Source organism: Pantherophis guttatus, chromosome 6 (assembly GCF_059756535.1).
Source record: "Pantherophis guttatus breed Tessera chromosome 6, ASM5975653v1, whole genome shotgun sequence".
Taxonomy (NCBI): Eukaryota; Metazoa; Chordata; class Lepidosauria; order Squamata; family Colubridae; genus Pantherophis; species Pantherophis guttatus.
The window spans coordinates 54,558,998-54,573,371 of NC_142068.1; the positions used below are offsets into that span (position 1 = coordinate 54,558,998).

At 35.1% G+C, this 14,374-nt stretch overlaps 1 protein-coding gene across 1 annotated transcript in view; it reads left to right on the forward strand.

The window, feature by feature from the left end:
* ATRNL1 (attractin like 1) overlaps nucleotides 1-13,706 on the forward strand; it is a 489,687-nt gene extending 475,981 nt beyond the window's left edge. The window contains exon 29 of the mRNA XM_034440210.3: nucleotides 10,671-13,706. Within this exon, the coding sequence (XP_034296101.2) occupies nucleotides 10,671-10,795 (125 nt within the window). The 3' untranslated portion in view covers nucleotides 10,796-13,706. The remainder of the gene's footprint in view (nucleotides 1-10,670) is intronic.
* Nucleotides 13,707-14,374: the final 668 nt, after the last annotated feature.

A 14,374-nucleotide genomic window follows, 5' to 3' on the forward strand; every position in this document is an offset into this window, starting at 1 on the left:
CATATAAACTGGCACTGACTGTGCTAATTGGATTTCAATTAGCCTTGATCAGTAGTTTACAATAACAAATGTCTTTTAGATGCAAAGAAGTCATCATTCAAAACACCACGACATTGCTCTTTGAAAGCCAGAAAAGGGGAAGGTAAAGAGAAATGATTCATAATTGTTATCCTGAGCATTCTTCCTCTCAATTCAGTTCCTTAAATGTCCATTAATTTTCCACATATGCATTTTGCTTTTCTTTTTTCTACTATTATATTGGCTGGATCTGTCCCTACTTGTCTCTAAAACAAGTAGTTTACATTTGTATTTGGTTTGAGGATATCAAGATGAAAAAACTAGATTTTCCTATTTTTGACTTGTTTTTTTAATTAATTATTATTTTGCATATACCTACCCACGCATTCGGGGGTATAAGAGGATAGATGAATAAATAGACAACATCTTCCTCTTCTTTTTCAGCATTTGGGTATAATTAGAGCCTCGGGCACAGTGGCTAGAGTGCAGTACTGCAGGCTACTTCTGCTGGCTGCCTGCAATTTGACAGTTCAAATCTCACCAGGCTCAAGGTTGACTCAGCCTTCTATCCTTCCGAGGTGGTAAAATGAGGACCCAAATTGTTGGCAGTATGCTGACTCTGTACACCACTTAGAGAGGGCTGTAAAGCACTGTAAAGCTATATAAATCTAAGTGCTATTGCTATTAGCATTCAGGCTTCTAGTAAGTTAAGATAAGGTTTTTTTGTCATTTTTTTTACTATGAGCACAGTAAAAATAAATTTATATTGCTTCCTCTCAAGAGAAAGTGTATATCTACCGAAATACATACATAAAGTGTATATCTATCCAAACACATTCATAACACACATATACACATGTTATATACATATATCAATATATACCTGCAATATGTGTGTGTGTGTGTGTGTGTGTGTGTGTGTTTCTATCGACACACCTGGTCTACCCCAGCATGTGGGAGGGAGCATACTGCATCCCTTTTGCCTTTCAGCTCCAATCCAGGAGCCCTCAAGCAGTCGCATTCACGACAAACCATTTTATACCAAATTTATATTTCACTGATATTCTAGATATTCTGCTTCAGATACTACAAAGCCTCCTCCCAGAAGGTAACAAAGAAAACAGATCATGAAGAGGATGTGTAGTTTCCTAGACAATACTTGAACTCTGCTCAAGCATCTCTGGTTTCCAATTTTTTCTCTCTCTTCTCTCTCTCTCTAGGGAGTTTTGTCTTTACATAAGAGCTGAGCAAGGGAGTGGACACTGAGGTGTAAGAATCTTGAGGGACAAGCAGTTCTAAGAGTTTGACAAGGTTATTCAAATAGCCCAAAAGCTATCAGTGAGTGGAGTTATTCTGCTGTCTATTGATTTAATTATTTCTATGAGTTAATTTTATTTTAAACATTTGTTTTATTCAGTGCACAAATCATTTAGATTTAGTTTTAGATTTAGATTTAGATTTAGATTTAGTTCCCTTTTAGGAATGGAGTTACGCACACACACATATACTGAATATAGTAGCTTGCTATGCTATACACCTTTGGGTTTGCAATACAGGTCCTTGGAACACACTTGTAACCCATATAGAATTAATTGGGGTCAAGTTTTAATCCTATATAGATTGTTTGGTAGAAAAATTCTTATTCTCATAATCAGAAACAGTATTAAACATTAAACAAATTTTATTATGCTTATAAAATTTTGCATCTGCATATTTGTAAAATATATCCCAATCAAAAGATTGAACAGCAAACTGTATAGCCCCAAAATGATGAAATACATGACTATTTCATCACGAAAACTTCCATCCTAACATATGATGTCATCATGCACATTTTGTCATTAATTTATCTTTGCCACTATTGAAAAGTATTGAGAATTGTTCTCAACTCTCTACTTAAGCTTGTCTCTGTTTCAGTAATAATATTAATAATGTATTCTTATTCATCTGAATGCACTGATAGTAATTTAATAGCAGAAAACAGTATTTGATGAAGAATAAAACCTGCAAAGCAATAATCTTGCAGAGACATCACTATAATCATTGTGTTATGTTCTGCCTTGAACATCTCACAGGTTGCATATGTAATTAATGTATTACACCATCTACTTGTAAAGTCACAAATCAATAAGTATTTTCTGAAAAGCAAATTAGAATGATGAGTATGGAAATATGTTTTCTATGATTAACTATTCGCTATTAATGAAAATGGAAAGTGATTATGTGGGTAAAAAAATCTATCATGCATTAAATATCTATGCTCAAAAAAGCCTTTCTAATTGAATTTTTATGAAGCTAGGTTCAATATTAGATAGTGACTTGTACACAAATTGCTTCTAGAATGCTTATAATTCTGTATACATTATTGTCTCTTAAAAATATAATGGTTATTTTGTTACAGATTTAGATAAGAGTTGTAGCAACTTTTTTCACGTAATACTGCCCAACACAAATTTACTCAATTGAGTTTTGTCCCATAAAATTAAAGCACACCCATTGATTATAATTTATAGTTGTAAGGGGTTGTTATTCATATCAGTACTTCTAAGAATATCCTTTTCCATATAATAACTTAAAATAGCTATGAAAACAAAGAATTTTAGACTAGAAGATTGAAGTGAGTCAAATGAGGGAAGAATCAGGAGCCTAATTTAAACAACTTTCTTGAGATATTACAAAATGTAGTATAATGAAAGAATAAACCAAAGGAGGGAAAGGGAAGTAGAAATCATATAGAGAAATAAGCAATGCCTAGAAAAGTCTCACCTGTAAGAATCAATTGAATGATGTGTCATCAAGTCAGTGTTGACTCTTAACAACCATATGAATAGATCTTCTCCATGTCTCTAACCTCATCTTTCAGATCTTCCAACAATGTATCCATCAGCACTGTGACTGAGTCCATCCACCTGCCACTGGTCATCCTCTTCTGTTTTCTTCCCCGTTTCCCAGCATTACAGCCCTCTCTAGTGTGATGGTATATAGGTTGACCTTGCGAGATAGGAGTGAGACCCACAATCAGGTCAATGGCCTGCAAAGAGGCAGCTCTGTTCCCATGTGAGGGAAAAGTATGAGATGCAGTTGAGAAGGGAGTTTCCCTAGTTTTCTAGAAACTAAAAAAGAAGGGAGAAATGCTTTCAGTCTTGCAAGATTTTATTTAATGTAACTTTACAGTAAAGATAGTGGTGATCCTCCTGGTTGTACCTTGTCAGGAATACTAAGAAGGGTTAACACTATAGAGGGCTTGGTTTTCACATAATGTGTCTAAAGTAATATTATTTGACCCGGTAATTTGTGCCTCGAGTGGCTTGATATGTTTGATGATCCACTTGTTTGTTTGTTTTTGGCTAGCCATAGTATTTTCAGGAATCTTTTACAACACCTAAATTCAAAAGAATCAAGACTTTCCCCATCCTCTTCTTCAAAGTCCAAATGTTGCTCCATATAGAGAATACTATGACTTGCAACAGTGAACAGTAGGAAAGCACAGGAGTTCCTCAATTAGCTTCAGTATTATTTGTTTCCAAATAAGCACAGCTGAACCAAATGGAAGCGGATAAAACTTCGTTCGGTATAATATGAATAATTCAGATAGAAGATAAGAAATGCACCTTATCTTTTTACTGCACCTTTTTTTTTTAACTCCAGAAAAGGATGAGTTGAATGAATGAAAGAAGAAAATGTGGGCACTGCTACAAATGGTTGAAAGCTGATGAACCAGGACATTTTCATATGTACCTGCAGAGTGCTTTAGTGCAGTGAAATGTTGATAATAAATGACAGGATGCAGTTTAAAAAAAGGGAGCAGCATGTAATTATAAATAGTGCTGATGAGATAAAGTTGAAGATACACTTATTGAGCTCTATGGTGATCTGTGTAACCACAGATTAGGCATTTTAATTTCCATCATTTTCTCAGTGGGATTTAAAACTGTTGCATTAACTTTCAAGGACACTGGGATTCCTGACAGTAATAACGTGAGTAATGAGTTCACAGCACTAATGCAGCTACATTTAGTTTACTGTCCATGTTACAATAGCTTTTAAAGCAAGAGAAATAAAATGAAAAATTGCAATAATGATGGAACAATTTTGATGGGTGAAGCATTTGATTTTCTACTAGCATTATGGGAGCACCTTTTCTCTTTTCAATTCTTCTTAATTATTTCATTTAATTACTTAATGGTCATTCTCTTTTATTTGGTTAAAAGATCTAAAACATTGTGTGCCAATGTGTGCTTTATTATACCTCTATTCTGTATTGTGAATGTTCAGATTCTGCATAATAATGTGAAAATGCCTGAATATGTAATCTTATCTAATAAAGTTATCTGTCCAGGATGATATGTTACAATAATATATTGCAATTACCTTCCTAACCAAACTTAGCAGGTCATCTTTAACATCCTTCAGTCGAACAAAGGAGAAAAATGTGAACTTGATAAATTTTTAATTAAAATTAACAATAGCAGAAAGGGAAAAGCTTGCATTATCCAACACCAAGTAAGGCTGAAGTATATAGTGTTGCCTTCTTATTCTGGAAGATAATGGGATCTTGCATCAGTTAGTGTGTATCTGTATAAAACAGCAAAGAAGGAAAACATTTAAATATCCTCAGCCATGGTATTTCTATTTAAATCTGATTACATTGAAATAAAACTGTAGCTATTAAAGGTTTAAACGAACTACGAATACAAGCAGTAAAAGGAGACAGTTAGTAAATGAGGTAGTAAAACATTTCAGCGGGGCAAACAGTTTATAGCATGCTGCTTCTTCTCTCAAGCTGCTCCATTCACCACATACTTGCGTGTTGTTGCTTGAATTGCATTTAAGGCTACAATTAACCTTTCGTGCCTAATGAAGCTGTTTTGCTGGGAAAAAAAAATAAAACGTATAATACAGCCTTTCTTTTGCAAAAGTTTTGGAAAGAAAAGACTCGTTCAAAACGAAAGCACTTTCAATGTCTATTGTTCTAATGAAATGTTCAATGTTGCACTTATATCTAAATTACAAACCTTGCAAAGCAATCTGCTTTGATGTGGTACATTTTATTTCTATATGTATTGTTCTACATAATTGCTATAAATAGCTTAAACATCACACACATACATGCACACAAGTAATTTTATGCCTAGAAATTCACTATTTAACTATTACCATCATACTGTCTTTCAAGATGACTGTTATATTTCAATGTGTAACCTAAATAACACTGGTTTTCTCTCTGTTCAAATACATGTAACATTATTTTATTAATAATAGTAAATTCCCACTTTTATTTTATTGGGCACACATTTAATGTCTGTTTGTAAGCATTTGATAAAAGAAGCTATTCTTGATCTTTAGGCAAAATTCATCAAAATAACCAGACCCACTTTGTACATAATGACAATTAACATATTTTCACGACAGGTGTCTTTCATACAATATGTTTTCCCAATTTCAAGCCATTTTTTTTTAAAATTTGATTTATATGCCGCCCTTCTCCGGAGACTCAGGGCGGCTTACAGTGCGTTAAGCAATAGCCTTCATACTTTTGTATATTTATACAAAGTCAGCTTATTGCCCCCACAAACTGGGTCCTCATTTAACCTACCTTAGAAAGGATGGAAGGCTGAGTCAACCTTGAGCCTTGGAGAGATTCGAACCAGCAGTAAATTGCATGCAGCTGTGTTAATAACAGGGTGCTTTAAACCACTGTAGTACCAAGGCTCTTTTTAAAAACTGAATCCCAATTCATCCAGAGAATGCCAGATAAAAGTGTGTTGGAATAGACAGATCTCATTCCTAGATGAACCTCAGTAGCTACATGTTAAAAAACTAGGCAGATGATTTATGGCATTGAGCCATGTTAATTTTACATGATGGCTTCAATGTTGAAAAATAAGAGCAGTCAGCTCAGTAGGAAGGTATTTTCAAATGGGGAATGTGTGAAGGGAAAGTAAATTAAACAAGCTATAGAAATAGGGGAAATAAATGGTAGCTATCATAGAATTTACATTTCCAGCCAATAATATTAACTATCTTGGGGGGGAAAACCTATTAAATAAAGGTAAAGCATATAATAAATATTTAAGCCCCAGCATTTTTATTGACTCTTGGGTAGCATTTTGATGTAAATTCTACTTGCTAGCAGCATATGTGCATCATTTTGACTTGGTAAATGAAATTCTTTTAGATGCCAGTGTAAAATAATGAATTGATCCCCCAGTTAATTGTATTGCTTTGATAACAAGAAAGGGTATTGAACCTAGAGAAAACAGTAAGTAAATTTCTTTGGATGATTTGTGTGATGCTTTGAGAAATGATCTTCTGGAGTGACCTGATTTTAATGGAACTTTACCAGCATTTCAGTAGGTCCCAGCACGCAATATTAGATTGAAAAGCATGATTCCTTCAAGTTGTTGTCCTAAACAAAATAAATGGAATAGCACACAAATAAACCTCTGTAGCAAAATATGAATTTGAGAAAGTATCATCTTCAGGATCACTGAGAAGCATATTTAATCCCTTTTATTTAATATTATTCTAGGGTGTCAGTTGTTCTCTTGTAGAAGCAGAATAACCAAAGAATTATCCTGCATTTAATAAACTGATCTTACCCTCCTTTCTTTTTTTTTTAGATAGTTTATTGACTTACCTAACATATAATAACATTTCTGTTTAACATTGGATATGCAGTGTTTATACATGAATACATGATATCTACCTGGTGTCATTTGTGCTGTTTATTGCTATTTAGTTACAACACCTTTTACTCCTTCTTTGATTTGATCATTTATCCATTCATACCACCTTCCCCACACAGTATAATAATCTGAGTTCTCATCATTATTTATTTCATGGGTTAGTTTGCTCATCTCTGCGCACTCCAGTATTTTCCTAATTATAAGTTCTTCTGGTGGCAGGGCTTTCTCTTTCCAGTATTGTGCATAAGTCAGTCTGGCAGCTGTGGTTATATGTATTAATAGGTGAATCATTTTCTTTCCATACCCCTTCTTTACTATTCCCAGGAGAAATATTTCCGGTATCAATTCAATATTTTCTCCAATTATTTCTTGTAACCATCTCCGAATTTTACTCCAATATCTTTTCACTTCGGGGCATGTCCACCACATGTGAAAGAAGGTGCCCTGACCATGGCCACATTTCCAACAATTTGGGTGCATGTTAGGGAACATCTTTGTTAATCTGGCAGGTGCTAGATACCACCTGTGGAGCATTTTGTATTGGTTTCCCTTATACGTCACATCTCTGGTCAATTTATGGTTTTTGTTCCATGTCTCTTCCCATCCTTACCCTCCTTTCTATTACTTTCTATTGAATGCAGTCACAATAAAATGGCCTATTCACTGAGCTGTCATGGACCCAAACAGCACAAGAGAGAGGGTGGCACAGTGGAGAAGAGATACAGTATGGATGGAAGCCATAATACATGGCTTCAACCTGGGACAATTGTATTTATGGAATTGAAATTTTATTTTTTAATTACATTAATTCTATTTTAGTTCATAAGCTACATTTTATATGATTTTAAGAATTGGAAAATCATAATGCTTAAATCAGTGGCCTACAGTCAGGTCCAGAAATATTGTGACACAACACAATTCTAACATCTTTGGCTCTATACACCACCACAATGGAGTTGGAATGAAACAAACACAATGTGCTTTAACTGCAGACTGTCAGCTTTAATTTAAGGGTATGTACATCCAACTCAGGTGAACGGTGTAGGACTTACAGCAGTTTGCATATGTGCCTCCCACTTGTTAAGGGATCAAAAGTAATGGGACAATTGGCTTCTCAGCTGTGCCATGGCCAGGTGTATGATATTCCCTCATTATCCCAATTACAATGTGCAGATAAAAGGCCCAGAGTTCATTTCAAGTGTGCTATTTACATTTGGAATCTGTTGCTGTCAACTCTCAAGATGAGATCCAAAGAGCTGTCACTATCAGTGAAGCAAGCCATCATTAGGCTGAAGAAACAAAACAAACCCATCAGAGAGATAGCAAGAGCATTAGGCGTGGCCAAAACAACTGTTTGAAACATTCTCAAAAAGAAGGAATGCACCGGTGAGCTCAGCAACACCAAAAGACCTGGGAGACCACGGAAAACAAGTGTGGTGGATGACCGAAGAATTCTTTCCCTGGTGAAGAAAACACCCTTCACAACAGTTGGCCAGATCAAGAATACTCTCCAGGAGGTAGGTGTATGTGTGTCGAAGTCAACAATCAAGAGAAGACTTCACCAGAGTGAATACAGAGGTTTCACCACAAGATGTAAACCATTGGTGAGCCTCAAAAACAGGAAGGCCAGATTAGAGTTTGCCAAACAACATCTAACAAAGCCTTCACAGTTCTGGAACAAGATCCTATGGACAGATGAGACCAAGATCAACTTGTACCAGAGTGATGGGAAGAGAAGAGTATGGAGAAGGAAAGGAATTGCTCATGATCCTAAGCATACCACCTCATCAGTGAAGCATGGTGGTGGTAGTGTCATGGCGTGGGCATGTATGGCTGCCAATGGAACTGGTTCTCTTGTATTTATTGATGATGTGACTGCTGACAAAAGCAGCAGGATGAATTCTGAAGTGTTTTGGGCAATATTATCTGCTCAGATTCAGCCAAATGCTGCAGAACTCATTGGACGGCGCTTCACAGTGCAGATGGACAATGACCCAAAGCATACTGCAAAAGCAACCAAAGAGTTTTTGAAGGGACAGAAGTGGAATGTTATGCAATGGCCAAGTCAATCACCTGACCTGAATCCCATTGAGCATGCATTTCACTTGCTGAAGACAAAACTGAAGGGAAAATGCCCCAAGAACAAGCAGGAACTGAAGACAGTTGCAGTAGAGGCTTGGCAGAGCATCACCAGGGATAAAACCCAGCATCTGGTGATGTCTATGCGTTCCAAACTTCAGGCTGTGATTGACTGCAAAGGATTTGCAACCAAGTATTAAGAAGGGAAAGTTTGATTTATGATTATTATTCTGTTCCATTACTTTTGGTCCCTTAACAAGTGGGAGGCACATATGCAAACTGCTGTAAGTCCTACACCGTTCACCTGAGTTGGATGTACATACCCTCAAATTAAAGCTGACAGTCTGCAGTTAACGCACATTGTGTTTGTTTTATTCCAACTCCATTGTGGTGGTGTATAGAGCCAAAGATGTTAGAATTGTGTCGATGTCCCAATATTTCTGGACCTGACTGTAGTTAGTCAGAAATTTCAAGTACTATTTTGGAGATAATATCCCACTTTGAGATTGCATGTTGTCATCCTTCCTGTAAAATAAAACCTTTTTATAAAGGAATAATTGAGATGGCCATGAGGAGACATTCTACTAGACCAACAGTAAGGCATTCTGTATCTGATATTAATGAAAATAACTCTATGGTTAAAGTAGTTTTTAAGTTTAAGACATGGTTTAAGACAATGAATGTCTTAAACTAAGAGTAAAGACATGAGTTAGAATTCAGAAATCAATAAGAATTCTTCTTCAGTAGCCGTGATTAGAGGTTTGATGTTTTCTTAATATCTTAAAGTCATGCTATGGGTATTACACAAGAATAAAATTATTTGTGGACTTCTGAGTATTGCTGCAGTAAAATTCTCAACTGCTCTAGTCAATATGCCCAGTGCTGATAGATACTTGCAGTAACACAGGCATCCCAGTACATGTTTACTTCATCAGAAGAATGTCAAGTGGCAGATATTTTTTCTTATAACTTTGTTTGCATATATTTTGCTGATAAGTTCATCCTGAAATAAATGCAACATTCAGTTAAGAATAATTTTGTTCCAGGAATATTGATTTGAAAAAGGATTTGATTATAGCTGTGTATTTAATTAACTTTGAATATGCCACATATATGTTTTGTATAGTGGCGAGGTACAACAAAACAAAACAGTACATTAAACGCCCAGTTTCCTCAACCCACTTCCCACTTGAAAAGCTGGGGGGAAACGCTATTTCAATGACAGGCTCATTTTGCCTTGGAGCCTTCTCAGAATGGATGAACTCAACTCAAAATTCAGTTCAACAGAACATAATGCCATTACAATAAATAGGAGAATATATGTGCCTTGGGAGACATATGCATGCATGATGGAAAGCCAGGTGTCCACATCACTGACCTGAAGAACCAGTTATGGCAGCATATTTCAAATTCAGAGCCAACCTTTGTATTTTAATCTTAATAATTTCATTACTGTTTTCCAGTGAAATAGCATTCACTCCCATTGTACAGTTTACAGAACTCACATGAATGTTAATAATAAGTTGAATTACTCCATTGAAGTTAGAAATTTTATTTCTCGCTCAGAAACAGATATGAACTGAATAGGTGTCATAGATTGAAACTCTGGTTAAAAAGACCTTACAAAAAGTTCTGCTATTCATTACATCAGTTCATTGGCTTTAATCTTGTCTCCTATGAATACTCATACAAATGTTTGTAAAAAGACATGGCTGCCTTAAATGGTAATACTGAGGTGCCATCCTCATGCAAAGACTGAAATAAATCTTCCAAAGCATTTTCAAAACCTGCAGTATGTATATCCTGAACATGAAAGAATAAAGGAAGCTGTGAAAATATTTTTACTATGGTGTATTACAATGTTCTTTTTATCTTTTCTTACAGGGCTGGCAATTGCAAGTGCACTGATAGACATTTCACAACAGAAGCCCTCAGAGTCTAAAGATAAGAGTTTGGGAATCAGAAATCGCAAGCATCACCTTTCAACCCGTCAAGGGACTTGCGTCTGAGAAAACAAGAATGCATTTGTATATCCTGTAATGTTTTATTCTTCTGCCTGACCCCCCCCCCAAACCTTTTTTTTTTAAAGAGCTTCCATTGAAAGCTAAAATACAGCCTCAGTTTTTATGGAGGCAATCTCTGGATGGTGGCAAAGATGATGGTAAGAAGTATCAAGCTTAGATGAATTAACGTGTCTTCTTCCCACTGAGCCCCCAAAGTCCTAATGGGCAATGTGAATATATCGGCTGAACCTGAAGAAAATATTCTAACATCAGTACTAATATAAAATATTCCTCCATGATTTTTTAGTATCCCTACCATGAAAAAAGGAAAAATTATAAATTGCTTTATAATGGGAAAGGAAATATATTATTGAAATGTTAAATATTTTGAAGGACTCGTTACATAGTTAGAAGTAATGGGTTACCAGTGTTTCACTTTGATCACTATTTAGGCACATTTAATTAAATCAAACAAGAACTGACATAATTAAGGATATACTGTAAATATTATCACTGCCAGGTATGACAATAGAACTTGAGCTAGAAATACAAACATGTATTTCAGTGAGCCAAATATAACAAGAACAAAATACATATATTTCAATAAGTAAAAATGTGGATACATTAATATCAAAAGATCTTTCAAAAGCAGGGTAAAGTATAAGAGTTCAAAATGTAGAATGCAGCAGAAAGCTCATTCCTGTATTCCTTGCCAAACTATCTCATTTTAAGAGGGGGGAAAAACCAATACGTCAGCAATGTATCCACAACTATTCTTCTCCCCCACCCCTTACAATAACCATCTTAAGAATTGCAAGACTTGAGAGGGTGGAGTTGAAAAACCTTACATTCCTACATAAAACTGCCTTGAATTCTGCATTAATACTGATAATACTGATGGTCCATGAAATCTGTGGACTTAAAGCTTGTTGCAGATTTTAGCCTTAGAATCCAATGGGAAAATCATTATCATAATCCTTACCGAATAATGTTGCTCTGACTATATTCTCTCCTTCATTGCCGCTATTAAAAGTCATCTCCCCTATTAGAAGCAAATATATATTCTTCTCCTTTAATAAAACATACATTGAAGTATCCAATGGCCTTCTAACAGTTTTCTTCTTCAAGGCTGCTGGATTGGCTTTTCAGTATAGGCCGTTACCAAATTGCCTACCAAAAGCAAGAAGGAAACAATTTTTAGCGTGTCAATTTCCAACCTTTTCTTTATGCAGACCACTACTTCATCCAAACTCACCTCATAAGCTATGGGAGAGCAAAATGATACCCGTAGGCATCAGAGGATACATATCTTCCTATAGTGTCCACAAAACCCCAACATTAAATAAAACTTATTTTTTTAAAAACTCACATATTTGAAATATTTGCAGTATTCCAAATCTCAGTGCATTTTTGCTCATTTGAAACTTGTGAAATTTGGGGTGGCTATGCCACAATCGCATAAGATGTGGCAGTGCCCCAATATTTTGGCCATACTCTCACAAGGATCCACCTGCAGTACCTCATAAACCACTGGTGTTCCCTAGACCATAATCTGAGAACCAGTGATCTAGATATTTGAAAACAAATAATTATGATACACTTTTATTGCTTCATAATTGCTGCTTAATTGTGAATACACTTTATGTTTTCAACAGCCGTTCTTTTGTTGATGAAAGGTTTTGTGATTTAATTAGGTTCCCATAGAAGGGAGATCTGGTTTTTGCCATTTTCCTGTGTCTCCTTCTGCCAGCCCCCACCCACACATACACAGATTCTCCCCCCCTCCCCGCTACAATACAGTTCTCTAAATATGAGGAGGACTCACATCATATATAATAAGAAAAGGTCTTTCAGAGGTTTAATCACTTTGATAACATGCTCTTTAGGCTTCCTGGTCTCAAATTTAAAAAAAAAACAAAATGCATTTAAATAATAGAAATGCTATTTAAGTACTTAATTTGTTTACTTAATCTTATTCATTGCAGTGTACATTTCATGCACAATTTTAGTTGAAGTTGGTATGTATTCAAAACTGGTAATAGCAGATTACGTGTTCCAGTGGACTTGTTAAAATCCCGGGGAAGAACAGAACAGCAGTTCTTAGTCTGCAGAGCTGCTATTGCAGTAATTATGCACAGAGGTATAAACTCTTACCAGTGGTGGAGTTGTGTTAATTAAAAAAGGTATACAAATATAATTGGTGTTTATATTATATTTTCATTTTCTTCCAGGAAGGGAAAAGATTTAACTGTTTACAGTTTGACTACATAGTTCCTTGCATGTCAAGATGGTGCAGTAGCAGTAATAAAAGGCCTGTTTGTGACTTGATGGTGTTTCTCTTTAAAAATAATTTTACTTAATTTGGGTGAGGAGTGATGTTTTGAGAAAAAAAAGATAGAAATTCATTAAAATGAACTGTTGTACATTATGTAGTTCTCTCTCATTCAAGATCATTGGATTACATTTTTATCATGATTGCTCTACTGTTTTTGATTCATTGCTCAGTGATAAATTATGCAGGCATGATTGTTGGACTATTTTCATTCTCAAAAGGAGACTGATTATTACTCACATTATGTTTTCAAGGTGTGATGATTTTGTTTTAAATTCAATTTATTATTCTAAAACAAAGGGTCCCAGTTCTGCAGGCATTTTTGTGTTAATAAGTCTATTGATAATTTTATATACATATAAATACTTACAGAATTAGGGAGAGGGAGGGCTGTTGCTATCAGAAAAAAAATCAGTTAATGAACTTTTATAGCTCTGATAAGGCTCTTGTTTTGTTTTTGTTTTTTTAAAAAATGCCTTCTATTATGCTAATAGAAACAAATTTCATTACAATGGGCATGTATAAGGAGTAAGGGGATTATTCAGAGAATAACAAAAGAGAAATAAAAGACTTGGCTGTAAATTCCTAATTTGTTCCTATTTAAATTTTTGATGCATCATATATTCTTAATATCTATGATATACATATATTCAAAAATATGCTCAACATATAACATATATAACATACAGTAAATACAACTTATATTAAAAAGTGCAAATACGTCTAAAGAGTTGGACAATCATGAGATGGAAACTGAAATCAGGAAGCTATTTAAAGGAGAAACTAACATATCCTCTCAACTAGTCATTGGTACAATATCCATTTTGCTAGGCCTAATTTTAGAGGGCAAACTATTAATGGCTTTGCTTTAGAAAACAGCATAAACCAAATTGTATGTTGGCAATACAAAATGCAGGCCTTTCTGGTCTAGGAAGGCACCTTCAGCTTTATAACTGTTCTGTACCAGGATAATAATGTAACAATTACTCATCGATTTAAGGAAAGAATGGAAATTCAATTTATTAATCCAGTGATAAGGAGAACCTTCCACAATGGTATGCTGCAAATGGTATGGCAGTACAGGCAGTCCTCAACTTACGAACACAATTGAGCCCAGAATTTATGTTGCTCAGTGAGAAATTTGTTAAGTAAGTTTTGTCCCATTTTACAATTTTTCTTGCCACAGTTGTTAAGTGAATCTGGCTTGTTGTTAAATTAGTAACATGGTTGTTAAGTGAATCTGGCTTCCTCAT